This window comes from Lithobates pipiens, unplaced genomic scaffold (genome assembly GCF_037356315.1).
Source record: "Lithobates pipiens isolate NorthernLeopardFrog02 unplaced genomic scaffold, aLitPip1_a1.2 Scaffold_19, whole genome shotgun sequence".
NCBI classification, from domain to species: Eukaryota; Metazoa; Chordata; class Amphibia; order Anura; family Ranidae; genus Lithobates; species Lithobates pipiens.
The window spans coordinates 570,048,254-570,064,322 of record NW_027507764.1 but is presented as its reverse complement, the minus strand read 5'-3'; the positions used below and the strand labels follow the sequence as shown (position 1 = coordinate 570,064,322).

Below are 16,069 nucleotides of genomic sequence, written 5' to 3'. Positions count from 1 at the left end.
TGTTATACTCCAGCTTATGCACTTTCACCTTTTACCCATGGGCGACTGTTGTTTTTTCTATCTCATTACAATGACACCTTAAAGTGGGTGGGACATAATAAGCAGCAAGTGAACATGTTGTCCAAGAAGTTGATGTGTTGAAAGCAGAAAAAGGGTAAAGATTTCATTGACTTTGATCGACTTTGTAATGGCTAGACAATTGGGTCAAATCAACTCTAAAACTGTAGCTCTCGAGGGATGTTCACGGTCTGCAGTGGTCAGGGCCTACTAAAAGTGGTCCAAGGTATGAAAACTGGTGAACCAGCAACAGGGTCATGGACAGCCACGGCTCATTGATCCACATAGGGAGTAAAGGCTGGCCCATGTAGTCCGATCCAATAGAAGAGCTACTGTAGCTCAAACTGCTGAAAGAGTTAATGTTGGTTCCAATAGAAAGGTTTCAAAACACACAGCTAATCAAAGTTTGTTGTGTATGGAGCAGCATAGCCACAAACCAGTCAGGGTACCCATGCTGACCCATGTGCACAGCAAAAAGTGCCTACAATGAACATCAGAACTGGACCATGGAGGAATGGAAGAAGGTGGCCTAGTCTGATAAATTCAAGAATGGTTTGAGGAACACAACAATAAGTTTGAGGTATTGACGTGGCCTCCAAATTCTCCAGATCTCAATACAATTAAGCATCTGTGGGATGTGCTGGAAAAACAAGTCTGATCCATGGAGGCCCCACCTCGCATCTTACAGTACTTAAAGCTCTAGTGGAGTCCATGCCTCTATGGGTTATGAAGGGTGGTCATAACGTTAGTAGAACCCATGAACCTGAATCAGTGTATATATACACACACACAATTCAGAATTTTATTTCAATCATTAAACACATATTTAACATATTAAACAGTGGCGGGTGGTGGTCATTTTTTTTTCGGGGGGTGGGAAACAGTGTCTATCCACCACCCCGGGTCGGGTAGGGCCGGTCGGCCGGTGCACTTACCTAAACCACGGGCGGCTTCCCAGCTCTGCTCTGCGGGCATCATGAGCGGGCCTCTTTTTCCCCTGCCTGGGGGCCTCCGTCTCTTCCCTCCTCCTCAACGGCCAATCAGAGCGCTTCTCCTGTCTGCCAATAGGGAAAAATGCGCTTCACACCCATGCTTCCTGATTCAATGATAAAATAGCGAATATTCATTTGCTATTCTAACACATCTGGGTGAGCTCCGAGCGCAGTGCTCTGTGTCTGGAGCCCACCATTTTTTGAAGCCTATTAAAGCCTCTGGCTCTAATCATGTGCTTAAAAAAAAAAAAAAAAAGAACCTTCCGCTGTAATTCATGTGCCCGGCATTCTGAAAAGGGCCAGAGGCATGAATAGGGGATGGTGGCGGTGATTAAAAGGGGAGGCGGCGTCTGTGCACCCTTAATGGACAGGCCTCCCCTGATATTAAAACTAAATTTCAGAATCTGTAAATTGTGATAAATACATTCTGTAAAATATGAAAGTCCAAAGTATAAACAGTAATATACCTGTACATATGTTTTAATACATGGCATAAATCTGTCTGTGCTTTAACCTCCCTGGCGGTATGATTCATTCTGGTTTTAGGCGCTGAAAGCGGTACAATTATTTTGCATGGAAATTTGGCGTTTTATATTGTAGTCCTGTAATTCTTAGGAATAACGCTCTTAAATCTCTTCAAACCAGTCTAGCAGACATCCCGGGTATGATAAAGTTTATAATATAATAAATAATAATAGAAATTATTCAATAATGTAATCAAATCCTAAAACACTGAAAAAGGGACGCAATGGGGTTTATTTACTAATTCTGGAAAGTGCAAAATCAGGCTCACTTCTTCATAGAAACCTATGAGCTTCTAACCCCAGCTTGTTCAATTAAGCTTTGGTGATAAAACCTGGAAGCTCATTGGTTTCTATGCAGAAGTGAGCCTGATTTTGCACTTTCCAGCTTTAGTAAATAAACCCCATTGTGTACTTAAAAGTGGGGTATTCCTGTATTTGCCAAAAATTGGCCACATTTACTAAGCTCTGGGCAAACATCCCCTTGCAAAGTGCAACTTCCCTTGCACAGCCTATTTTCCTTTAGTACATCAAATGAGAAGGTTCTTAAAGTGGTTCTAAATGCAGAAGTTTTTTTTATCTTAATGTATTCTATGCAAGATAAGCTCCCTAATACTTACCTGAGCCCCATCTTGACCCAGCAATGTTGCATGAGAGCCTCGGATGTCCGGGACTCTCCCTCCTATTGGCTAAGACTGCAGCGGGCACCATAAGCTCCCACTGCTGTCAATTAAAGTCAGTGAGCCAATGAGGAGAGAGAGAGGGGATCTGGGTAAGCCAGGGCTCTGTGTCTAAATAGACACACAGAGCAGCGGTTTGGCTTGGGTGCCCCCATAGCAAGCTGTTTGCTGTGGGGGCATTGGCAGGAGGGAGGGGCCAGAAGCGCCCGGCAGGGGACCTGGGAAGAAGAGGATCCGGGCTACTCTGTGCAAAACCATTACACAGAACAGGTAAGTATAACATGTTTGTTCTTTAAAAAAAAAAAGACTATAATATCTCTTTAAAGTTGTTGTAAACCCTTACAAACCACTTTGACCTACAGGTAAGCCTAGATTAAGGCTTACCTGTAGGTCCAAGAAATATCTCCTAAACCTACAAGGTTTATGAGATATTTGCCGAAAGACAGGCACCGCTGTCTACGGTGCATGCGCCGTAGACAGTGGCACGCAGGCGCACTGAGCGTGCCGCAGTTAAAGCCGATATGCCGCGAGTGGTGGCTCCCGTGTGCATGTGCGGGAGTGACGTCATCGTGGCTCAGAGGAATGACAGCGCCGGAGCAGCGAGACCCACCGAGAAGATGGAGACTCCGGACTACAGGGGACATCGGTGACTTTGTTGGCTCCTGTGTCAGGTAAGTGACACATAATGGACTACTATGCGATGCATAGTAGTCCATTATGCTTTACCTTTGCAGGGAATCAAAGAGGAAGTAAAGCCATCAGGGTTTACTTCCTCTTTAAGATTCTTTAAAACAAAAGAAGATAGATGTATATTACTTTTTGCTCTTTCTTATTTCACAGAATTCATTGGTCACAATTTATGGATGCTGAAATTGAGTTTTTATGAAAAAAAATGCACAGATACAGGTGCACTTAAAAAAGAAATGCACATGGACAGGAATTGCATAAAAAGAACAGTCTGCAAAGCATTGCAACATTGCAATGCCAGGCACATGCAGACTCTTTCCAGCTTTATGTCTGTACTGAGGTATGGACTTTCAGTTAGAGAGTTGGAGAAAGTGTCAAAGGACTACGAGTATTGTGATCATCACCACTTGTGTTCCATTGAAAACTACAGGTCCATCTGCCGTGGTGGTAGAAGGGACTTGTAGTTTACTCATTCTCAGATCTCTCTGAATTAATGATGCAGCTGTGCAGGCGAAGCCACAAACACCTGTGCCGATTTCAAATCTGACAGCTGCTGCAGGGGACATGAATCCCTGCATACTGTCAGAGGGGATGCCATTTTCCGGGTGGGGCCTCTATTTGGTACCATGTTACACCCTAAATATGGGTGTAACATGTAACATGGTCTTAAGCATTAAGATAAAAAGCCTTTTGTGTGCAGCAGCCCCCCTCAGCTGCTCTAATACTTACCTGAGGTCCATCTAGATCCAGCTATGTTGCACAAGAGACTCGGCTGTCTGGGACTCCCCTCCTCATTGGCTCAGAGAGCAGTGCAGCGCCACTGGCTCCCGCTGCTGCCAATCAAAGTCAGTGAGCCAATGAGGAGGGAAAGGGGGCAGGGCTGGAAGGCGGCTCCATGTCTGAATGGACACAGGGAGCTGCGGCTCGGGTGCTCCCATAGCAAGCTGCTTTCTGTGGGGGCAGTCAACAGGAGGGAGGGGTCAGGAGTGCCAATAAGGGACCCGAGAAGAGGAGGATCCGGGGTGCTCTGTGCAAAATCAACTGCAACAGAGCAGGTGTTGGTATTGGTATTTTTATTGAAAAAAAAAACAAGACTTTAGTATCACTCTACACACGACCAGACTTTTCGACGGACTTGGTCCGGCGGACAATCCAATGGACTTTGCAGCTGAGGTCCGCCTGACTTTCAAACGGACGGACTTGGCCACACACGATCACTCCAAAAGTCAGACGGAATTGAACGTGATGACGTAGCATAAGGAAGTTCATAGCCAGTAGCCAATAGCTGCCCTAGCGTCGGCTTTAGTCTGTTGGACTAGCACATAGACGAACGGATTGTCCGCTAAAAGCCGAGTCCAGTGGACAAATTTGAAGCCAGGCTTATTTCTAGGTCCGCCAGACTTTTGGAAAGAGAAAGTCCGCTGGAACCCACACACAATCAAATTATCTGACGGACTCTGGTCCGGCAGAAAGTCCGATCGTGAGTAACGCGGCGATAGGCTCCATGCACACTGGACGTTAAAATAACATTATAAAAATGCCAGTAGCTTTGCGGTGAGTCTTTCAATGTTTTTTTTTTTTAACGTCTTTGCAATAGCCAGTAACGGATTTAGACAGCTGTACAGCAGCTTGCCAGGTAAAGCATAAAAATTTAATGAGAAGATCCCATTTTTATTTTGCTATGCATAGGGTCAAAAACAAATATGGTGCTTACAAATCAAACGGAAGTTCCAAAAACATAAGCTCCCATAATAAAATCTTGATATTAATCACATGCATTCTGTCTTACTATAGCCATTTTAATAAAAAAAAAAAAAGATTCTGTTTTCTTAAGGTGGGAAATTTGTTGCTTCGGTGAATGCCACACGTAATTGCTTATATAAGTCCCCTGAGCACATGGCCTATAAGGGAAAGTGCACAGGAAGCAGCTTTGAATCTGCTCTCATTACGCTAATGAATCTGTGCACTAGCAATGAAATAGTTAGAAATAATAAGGGCGAGCAGCTGATGCACCTTACCTCTGAACTTGAGAAGTGTAGTTGTCATCATAAGACTCATAACTTTGTTCATCATATGCCGTTCCATAGCCATCATCGTATTCCTGAAATAAGAAAACAATATTTAGAGGATTAAAGTTTAAAAATACTTCCCCTCTCACTTCTCTATGTACCCTATTGACCAGAGCCGGTATCACATATCTGCTATGAACCCATTAATTCAGCAATAACTTTATCATTACTTAAAGCAGAGCTCCACCCTAAAGTGGAACTTCCGCTCATCGGAACCCTCCCCCCCTCCGGCGCCACAATTGGCACCTTTCAGGGGGGAGGGGGGTGCAGGTACCTGTACAGTACAGGTATCTGCACCCACTTCCGGCATAGATATCTTCAGAATCGACGCCCCTTTCCGCAGAATCGACGCCCCTTTCTGCGGGACCATCCTTATTGCGCAGCGCGACTCGCGCATGCGCAGTAGGGAACCGGGAAATGAAGCTGCAAGGCTCCACTTCCTGATTCCCATACCCAAGAGTGCGGTGGCAGCACCCGAGAGACGATCGAGAGACCGGCTTCGGGTGCTGACATTGCGGGCGCGCTAGGCGGGTAAGTGTCCTTATTTTAAAAGTCAGCAGCTGCAGTATTTGTAGCTGCTGGCTTTGAAAAAAAAAAAAAAAAACGGCGGAACTCCCGCTTTAAAGTCAGACTTTACCCAAAACGGGAAGTTCCTCTTGCTTGCCCCCCACTGCCACATTTGGCACCTTTTGGGGAGGAGTGGGTACCTGCTTTTGACGCAGTGATCTGAGACAGAATTTGGGCCCCACCCCCTTCCCCCGAAGCCTTATGGGATACTTCACAGGTCCCAGAAGGCTATGGGACCAATGACAAAGCGCAGCGTGACTCATGCATGCGCCTTTTTTCCTTTCTTGAGATGCCGGCGCCTCCACTCAACACCGATTAAAGAATCAGCTCGGGTGAGGACATCGCTGGATCCCTGGACAGGTAAGTGTCCTAATATTAAAAGTCAGCAGCTACAGTATTTGTAGCTGCTGAAGTTTTTTTTTTTTTGGGGGGGGCAAAAAAGAAGGTGGAATTTTGGGACTTTAAATGAGGCAAAGACCTGGTATGGTTTCATGCCTCCATCCCTGTATGTATGAACAAAAAAGGGGGCAGAGCGGGACTTTGTATTAAGCACGCAGCCAACGGTGAGTGGTCAAGACAAGGTACTTTTATTGCATACCATAAAAAAATCACAAAAATCAATAAGTAATGTCACAGTATAATTCATCTACATACAAAAAGGAACATGATAATACATGACAGTGGAGAGGGATTGAGCCTACGCAACCTGAGAACTTCCTTTTGCATCAAAATTATTTAAAACTCATGAACATATACAATTGTACATATGAATAACATAAATAATATTGCATATACAAAGGCTTTACGCGTTTCATGAAGTATTTATATCCACTCTTCACGGGAGAACCAATGCAAATATCCAAAATGAAACAAATATGTTTCTGGATCACTGCCCAGGAAAGGACAAACACAAAAAAGGGGGAATGTAGATCGAGAATACACCCTTATCTGAGGAATACTCCCAACCGCCATATGAAAGTGCAAAATTGGGAGCTGGAAACTCCCCCAGGGGTATCTTTTCCGGGAGTTGTGGCAGCATAAGGCACAAATGGGGCCTCCATATGACCACACCAGGGGAGCACAATTATCCATGAATTGGTGGTCCCTAAGGCACAGTTGTAGGTAGTAACTATAAACATCTTGAAGGACTTCTATAAGGAACGTGAACATGTATAATTAGCATTTATGCCAAGTATTCTGTGCTTGAAAGATTGCAAAAACATGGAACTGTAATCATATAACTAAATATATTACCTGGTACTTGACCATGTGGGACCATGGTATGAGGTATGAGGTATAGAGTATTTAGCCATGATGTCAGGGAAGACCAACAAGATGGATAATCCACTCCAAGTGAGATCTATAAGGGCCTATATGCCAAAAACACTCCCAAACATCACTTTAGCATGCTCAGTGAGGGGGAAGTACCAATACCAGAGAGAAGAGCCGCCCGATGTTTGGTGCCAAAATGTACCACCACGAGCCGCAGATCTACATTCTACCCTTTTTTTGTGTTTGTCCTTTCCTTTTTTCCAAGGCAGTGGTTCATTTCAGATATTTACATTGCTGCTCCTGTCTTGCTACAGAAGCTAAGGGTAAAGGTGATGGACTGGCCAAGCATGTCTCCAGACCTAAACCCTATTGAGCATCTGTGGGGCATCCTCAAATTTTAAGTGGAGGAGCGCAAGGTCTCTAACATCCACCAGCTCCGTGATGTCATCATGGAGGAGTGGAAGAGGACTACAGTGGCAACTTGTGAAGCTCTGGTGAACTCCATGCCCAAGAGGGTTAAGGCAGTGCTGGAAAATAATGGTGGCCACACAAAATATTGACACTTTGGGCCCAATGTGGAAATTTTCACTTATGGGTGTACTCGCTTTTTTTTGCCAGCGGTTTAGATATTAATGGCTAAAATGTCTACAGTGTGTTGAGTTATTTTGAGGGGATGGCAAATTTACACTGTTATACGAGCTCAAAGTACACTCACTACTTTACATTGTAGCAAAATGTCATTCCCTCAGTGTTTTGACATGAAAAGATGTGAGAGGTGTACTCAATGCTGTATCCTGGCCTAGGCCAACAAGGCCCGGGCCTAGAGTAGCACTTTGCAGGGGGGCAGCACGGAAAGAGTCCCCACGGCTTGTGCTGTTAGTGTAGCACCAGTCTTATGGGGCGGATTGGGTTGAGAGGCAAATTAGTCTAGTGACCTCTAGTGACCTCATAAAACGGCCTCACTGCTTCTGGTATGCGGGCGGCTGGCATTCCGCAACTGTAGGGGGGGTGGGCGCTTCTAATTTTGACTGTCCTCTCATCCAGGACCACAAACCTTCCTCACTGTGCTATATGTTTTCTGCTGCACCATTGGCATGGTTATATCTTCGTAGTCCTCTCCATAAAATGATCAGAAATGTGTGCTTAAAGTAGAACTATAGGCAACACTTTTTTTTTTTCATTTTGGATAGAATAAGGGAGGGTTATAAACCCTGTAAGTTTATTTTTTACCAACCCTGTCCCATTGCAGAGATTTCCCTTCACTTCCTGCCCCATAGCCAAACAGGAAGTGAGAGGAAATCTATGCAAATTAAGGAATTCACCCCCCCCCCCCCCCCAGGACCTCAGAACTAGTGTCCCCACGTGGAAATTTCAGGGTGGGTCTTAAACAGCAAGGGGTGGGGCTTTGACAGGAAGGGGTGGGTCATATTCAAATTAGGGGGTGCACGAGTTTAGTCAGGCCTAGGGCAGCACAAAACCTAAATACGCTACTGGGTGTACTCACTTTTGCGAGATACTGTATATATATATATATATATATATATATATATATATATATATATATATATATAAAGGTCAGTATGGTGGCCCGAATTTATGGGAGGAGCCCAGAAGGCATTTAAGCAGCCCATTTGCCCATACTCTTTGCCGGTCCAGTGCGCGATACCCTCTCACCTTTCCCTTTTTCAGGGCACTTCTCAGCACTTCTCAGCACATCCTTCTTCATAAACTACCCATTACTTACCTTGGGTATGCCCCCTTTTCGTGGCATACCAACCAGACCACCAAGGCACCCTTCAGGTCTATTTAAGTCATGTGTCACGTGTTTATGTGATCCATATCTCTCTTGGTCATAGGGCCATGACTATATATATATATATATATATATATATATATATATATATACACTCACCAGCCACGTTATTAGGTACACCTGTTCAATTGCTAGGCAACACAAATTGCTAATCAGCCAATCACACGGCAGCAACTCAATACATTTAGGCATCTTGACATGGCGAAGACGACTTGCTGACGTTCCACCGAGAATCAGAATGGGAAAGAAAGGGGACTTTGAACGTGGCATGGTTGTTTGGTTTGAGTATTTTAAAAACTGCTGATCTACTGGGATTTTCACACACAATCTCTAGAGTTTACAAAGAGCCTCAGTTGTGTGGAGGAGTCAAACGTCATTTCTGCCCAATGGTCTTAAAGGGGGAATTTTTATTCTTTTTTTTTGCAAAAAAAAAAAAAAAAAAGACATACATTTATTTATTTATTTTAAAAATTGTGTAAATGTAAGTTTAAATTAAGTGTAAATATGAGATCTGAGTTCTTTTTGACCCCAGATCTCATATTTAAGAGGTCCTGTCATGCTTTTTTCTATTACAAGGGATTTTTATATTACTTGTAATAGGAATAAAATGTACCCATTTTTTTTCTAAAAGGACAGTGTAAAAAATAAAAAGTAAAATAGATGAAAGAAAAAGTAAAGCGCCCCATCCCGCCGAGCTCGGGTGCAGAAGCAAATTCATAAGTCACGCCTGCATATGAAAATAGTGTTCAAACCACACGTGTAAGGCATCGCCGCGATCATTAGAGCGAGAGCAATAATTCTAGCACTAGATCTCCTCTGTAACTCAGAACTGCTAACCTGTAGATATTTTTAATTATCGCCTATAGAGATTTTTAAGGGTTAAAGTTTGTCGCCATTCCACGAGCAGGCACAATTTTGAAGTGTGAAATGTTGGGTATCAATTTACTCAGCGTAACATTATCATTCACAATATATTAAAAAAAAAAATGTTGTATTGCAACGACCACCATTTTTAGTCTGAAACAAACATATATAATGTTTGGGGTTTGGGTATATATATTGGGTATATATATTTGCAAAAAATAGTATGTGAACCCTTTTGGAATGATATGGATTTCTGCACAAGTTGGTCATAAAATGTGATCTGATCTTCATCTAAGTCACAACAATAGACAGTCACAGTCAGCTTAAACTAATAACACACAAAGAATTAAATGTTACCATATTTTTATTGAACACACCATGTAAACATTCACAGTGCAGGTGGAAAAAGTATGTGAACCCTTGGATTTTATAACTGGTTGAACCTCCTTTGGCAGCAATAACTTCAACCAAATGCTTCCTGTAGTTGCAGATCAGATGTGCACAACGGTCAGGAGTAATTCTTGACCATTCCTTTGTACAGAACTGTTTCAGTTCAGTAATATTCTTGGGATGTCTGGTGTGAATCCCTTTCTTGAGGTCATGCCACAGCATCTCAATCGGGTTGAGGTCAGGACTCTGACTGGACTACTCCAGAAGGCGTATTTTCTTCTGATTAAGCCATTCTGTTGTTGATTTACTTCTATGCTTTGGGTCGTTGTCCTGTTGCAACACCCATCTTCTGTTGAGCTTCAGCTGGTGGACAGATGGCCTTAAGTTCTCCTGCAAAATGTCTTGCTAAACTTGGGAATACATTTTTCCTTTGATGATAGCAACCCGTCCAGGCCTTGATGCAGCAAAGCAGCCCCAAACCATGATGCCCCCACCACCATACTTCACAGTTGGGATGATGTTTTGATGTTGGTGTACTGTGCCTCTTTTTCTCCACACATAGTGTGTGTTTCTTCCAAGCAACTCAACTTTGGTTTCATCTGTCCACAAAATATTTTGCCAGTACTGCTGTGGAACATCCAGGTGCTCCTGTGAAAACTGTAAACATGCAGCAATGTTTTTTTTGCACAACAGTGGCTTCCTCTGTGGTATCCTCCCATGAAATCCATTCTCGTTTAGTGTTTTACATATAGTAGATTCACGAACAGGGATGTTAGCATATGCCAGAGGCTTTTGTAAGTCTTTAGCTGACACTCTAGGATTCTTCTTCACCTCATTGAGCAGTCTGCGCTGTGCTCTTGCAGTCATCTTTACAGGACGCCCACTCCTAGGGAGAGTAGCAGCAGTGCAGAACTTTCTCCTTTTATAGACAATTTGTCTTACCGTGGACTGATGAACAGCAAGGCTTTTGGAGATACTTTTATAACCCTTTTTCCAGCTTTATGCAAGTCAACAATTCTTAATTGTAGGTCTTCTGAGAGCTCTTTTGTGTGAGGCATCATTCACCTCAGGCAATGTTTCTTGTGAAAAGCAAACCCAGAACTGGTGTGTGTTTTTTATAGGGCAGGGCAGCTGTAACCAACACCTCCAATCTCATCTCATTGATTGGACTGCAGTTGGCTGACACCTCACTACAATTAGCTCTCGGAGATTAGTCTAGGGGTTCACATACTGTGAATGTTTACATGGTGTGTTCAATAAAAACATGGTAACATTTCATTCTTTGAGTGTTATTAGTTTAAGCAGACTGATTATCTATTGTTGTGACTTAGGTGAAGATCAGATCACATTTTATGACCAATTTGTGCAGAAATCCATATCATTACAAAAGTTTTCACATACTTTTTTGCAACTGTATATATATATATATAGATAGATATAGATAGATCTGAGGAACAACAGCTAGAAACCCAGGGTGCATGAAGGCTTTGAATGGCTATGCATTGGAGTTTATTGAGTCAGGTGGAGTTAAACTCTAGGACTGTATTTCCCTTTTCACACTGCACACGCTCATTACATTGAATTTCACAAAGTTGGAAAAGTTATAAAATATGAATTTTGAAGGAAATATTGAGAAACAAATGTATACAATGTAATCATAAAATCACTACATCTACTGAACCAAAGAGCTACCCATGGCAAGTAAACAATGTTGTAACCTGATAATATTCGTCTATTTTAATCTGTAACTAGTGATTTGCCCATGGCAAGACACAGGGCTATATAGAGAAGCTGTGAAGCTTTCTGAAGCTGCCATCAGGGAGCCACAAAAAACAAACAAAGAAAGTGACAGCGAGCTGAATAAAATGAAAGGTGCAAAGACCACAACAATATTACTATTACAGTATACCAGTAACAATAAACTGATTTAAGATGGCTTAAGACGGATTGAATTTAAGCCAGTTCAGCAGGTACTGGCCACATTTTGGCCATCTATGGGCAGGCTGGTTGTACTGAAGTCGATCAAATAGCCTGTCAGGTATTTGTTTGCCTGATCACTGATGACTATAGCCCCAAGCAGAGATCACTGTATATACAAGATTTTAGTAACAAGAACGGTATCATTAGCAGTAATCAGTATGGATTCATGAAGAATTGTTCTTGCCAAACCAATCTACTAACCTTCTATGAGGAGGTGAGCTGCCATCTAGATAAAGGAAGGCTTGTAGACGTGGTGTATCTGGATTTTGCAAAAGCATTGGACACCGTTCCCCCATAAACATTTACTGTACAAAATAAGCTCCGTTGGCATGGATTGAAAACTGGCTACAAAAGCGAATTCAGAGGGTGGTGATAAATGGGGAGTACTCAGAATGGTCAAAGGTGGGTAGTGGGGTCCCCCAGGGTTCTGTGCTGGGACCAATCCTGTTTAATTTGTTCATACATGACCTGGAGGATGGGGTAAACAGTTCAATCTCTGTATTTGTGAACAATACTAAGCTAAGCAGGGCAATAACTTCTCCCCAAGATGTGGAAACCTTGCAAAAAGATCTGAACAAATTAATGGGGTGGGACTACATGGCAAATGGGGCTTAATGTGGAAAAATCTAAAATAATGCATTTGGGTGGCAAAAATATGAATACAATCTTTACACTAGGAGGGAACCTTTGGGGGAATCTAGGATGGAAAAGGACCTGGGGGTCCTAGTAGATGATAGGCTCAGCAATGGCATGCAATGCCAAGCTGCTGCTAACAAAGCAAACAGAATATTGGCATTAAAAACAGGATCAACTCCAGAGATAAAACGATAATCCTCCCACTCTACAAGACTCTGGTCCGGCCGCACCTGGAGTATACTGTCCAGTTCTGGGCACCAGTCCTCAGGAAGGATGTACTGGAAATGGAGCGACTACAAAGAAGCGCAACAAAGCTAATAAAGGGTCTGGAGGATAATAGTTATGAGGAAAGGTTGGGAGCTCTGAACTTATTCTCTCTGGAGAAGAGACACTTCAGAGGGGATATGATTTCAATTTACAAATACCGTACTGGTGACCCCACAATAGGGATACAACTTGTTAGTGGAAGGGAGTTTAGCAAGACACATGGCCACTCATTAAAATTAGAAGAAAAGAGGTTTAACCTTAAACTACGTAGAGGGGTCTTTACTATAAGAGCGGCAATAATGGAATTATCTTCCACAAGCGGTGGTCTCAGTGGGGGCATCGATAGTTTCAAAGCACCTGAACGATTGCAACATATAGGGATATACAATGTAATACTGACATATAATCACACACATAGGTTGGACTTGATGGACCTGTGTCTTTTTTCAACCTCACCTACTATGTACCTATGTACTATGTAACTATTCCATTAGTAGGGAAGGCCCCCCATCAGCTGAACACTGCACGAGGGATTCCTACATCAACACTGACTGTGTTGATAGGGAAATCAAGCAATCTTCTTTCTGATTGGAGGAATTGCATAGTTGGCAGGTTGAATAAAGACAACAGTCCATCCGGTTCAACCTATGTAGTTGTGTGTTCCCTCAACCCATCAAATTCAAATGCATAATGTATGGCCTGCCTTAATACGTGTACCTGAAGAGGACACCGAAAAATACATTTATAGTATTTGTAAACTCAAATTATTGAAAGTGTTTTTTTTTATATCTGTCTGATAAGTGTATTTCTCCTCTGATGGATTACAGAACACCTCCCCCTATGTATAGCAGATAAGGATGGGTAGGTGTTCTGTAGTTCAGCAAAAGACAAATGGGCAATGATGCTACCATTCCTTGAAAAATAGGTGGAGGAAAAGGCAATGTGCTGTCAGCCCACAGCAGGAAATTAGGAGCTGAATACATTTATGCTAGGATCAATAGTCATTTTTCTGCACACCAGCATCTCCAGTTGAGGACCAGCCACTGCAGTTATACTGTGGCAGATTGGCTCCCCCCTCAGCCAATCAACGAGCTCCAGGGGGCATGTGCGTACCCGCGGCACAACAATGGAGTCGATGCGCATGACCGCGATGTCCGCCGGGCACCCCGCAATCGCTCCTGAAAGAATCAGGGGAGTCAATGTAAACAGACAGATCTCCGTTCTGTCAGGGGAGAGGAGACAGATTTGTTGTTCCTACTTATTAGGAACAATGAACGGTCTCCTCCTCCAGACAGTCCCATCCCCCCACAGTTAGAAATACTCCCTAGGACACATATTTAACCCCTTGTCATTTATACAGTAATCAGTGGCTATTGTTATCTCTGATCGCAAAAAAAGTGTTAAAAGTGTATGATCTGCCCGCCGCAATGTCACAGTCCCACTAAAAATCGCAGATCACCATCATTACTAGTTAAAAAAAAAAGAAAAAAAATCCCTATTTTATAGACGCTATTACTTGGGCGCAAGCCAATCAATATATATTTATTGTGATTTTTTTTTTTTTTTACCAGAAATATGTAGAAGAATACACATTGGCCTAAACTGAGTAATAAATTTGTTTTATTTTTTGGGGAGATATTTATTATAGCAAAAAGTAAAAAATATTGTTTTTTTTTTTCAAAATTGTCGGTATTTTTTTGCTTATAACACAAAAAATAAAAAATGCAGAGGTGATCTAATACAACCCAAAGAAAGCTGTATTTGTGGAAAAATAAAAAGGACATACATTTTGTTTGGGTACAGTGCCCCACGACCGGGCAATTGTCAGTTAAAGCGGCGCAGTGCCGTATCGCAAAAAATGGCCTGGTCATTAAGGGGACAAATGCTTCCGGTCCTTAAAGTGTAAATTCACCTTTACAGAAACATCTGTAAGGTGAACTTACACAGGAAATGAGCATGTATTGTAGAAATGTAATGCACAGTATATATATACAATAACTGACATATATTTTCAAATGTATATTGTGCCTGTATATCCAGAAACCAAATAATTAAAAAAAAAAAAACAGATGAAAAACATCTCCCAATACCACCATGCCAACTGTTCATGAAGACACCTTGGCTTATAGCAGGGATCTTCAAACTTTCTAAACAATGAGCCAGTTCACTGGTGGTCTGGATTGTGGCGAGTGGAAGTAGGAAATGTTCCAGGATCAGTGGCAAGTAAATAATGCCTCAAGCTTGGTAGTCAGAGGCAGTAAATAAATTGGCTTGGATATAACGAGGCTTAGAACTGGAGATTGCCACGGTCCAGATCAGTGGAGTGGAGGGGGTTTCACTTTACAGCTTTTCTGTAAAGGTGCACTTACCCTTTAAGTGGTTAAGGTCTCATTCAAATGGGGTGCCTCGTGTGCCAGTTGTGACCCATACCCACACGGATGTTACATTGGGTGCAGCCGTTGTGTCTTAGTTGACATCTATGGCGCTGTCCACACGGGCATGCATAGAACACTTGTGCATGCCCATGTAGGTAAACACGGCTGTCACATGGGGCACAGATTCATATGCCTCATGTGAATGAGGCCTAGAGGGATAAACATGGGGAAATGAGCATGTATTGTAGAAATGTAATACACAGTATATATATATATATATATATATATATATATGACCAGTGGAAGTGGGAAATGTTCCAGGATCAAGTAAATAATGCCTCAAGCTTGGTAGTCAGAGGCAGTAAATAAATTACATAGCGTCTATGCCCAGTGGGAGGAGGAATAGTGCCCTGTCATTGGTATCAGTGAGCGAAATAGTGCCTCATGGGCTGCATCCTGTCCACAAGCTACAGTTTGAAGTCCACTGACATAATTCAAAAGATAAAAATCATCTGGGGGAGTTTTCAAGCGCAAGACCTTTGATACTCACATATTCTTCATATGTGTCCTGTGCTGGCAGTGGGGGTCGATAACCCGCAGGAGGAGGTAGTCCTCTTGCCCGTGTGGCCAAAATTCCTCGAGCTCTTATAGATGGAACCCTGGCAGGGGTCACTCCTCTGGGAGCTGGTGCCCCTCTTGGTACTCCTGCAGAAGCGGGTGGCACTCCTCCACGGTTCCTGCAAATAAATTCACAATACAGGTTATAAAGTGCAACTATCTGTCATTTTAAAAGCATTTTAATAATTTATCATACAAAATGTAGCATTACAAAGCAGCCCTGAGAAGATATCGACTACGTGTAACATAAATCTGAACATCAGAGCCATTAGAATTATTAT

At 42.7% G+C, this 16,069-nt stretch overlaps 1 protein-coding gene across 5 annotated transcripts in view; it reads right to left on the bottom strand.

Annotated features, from left to right (window-relative positions):
* The window catches only part of KHDRBS3 (KH RNA binding domain containing, signal transduction associated 3), a 238,863-nt gene that overhangs the window by 65,600 nt on the left and 157,194 nt on the right, over positions 1-16,069 (bottom strand). For 3 of the 5 annotated variants that reach the window (XR_013277716.1, XM_077493375.1, XM_077493373.1), the window contains 3 exons: positions 15,721-15,907; positions 4,956-5,038; positions 993-1,115 (listed from right to left, as the gene is read on the bottom strand). Coding sequence is in view for 4 of the 5 variants with exons in the window: in XM_077493375.1 (XP_077349501.1) it covers positions 993-1,115; positions 4,956-5,038; positions 15,721-15,907 (393 nt within the window). In the remaining variant the exon portion in view is untranslated. The remainder of the gene's footprint in view (positions 1-992; positions 1,116-4,955; positions 5,039-15,720; positions 15,908-16,069) is intronic. The other 2 variants (XM_077493374.1, XM_077493376.1) reach the window with 1 other exon arrangement.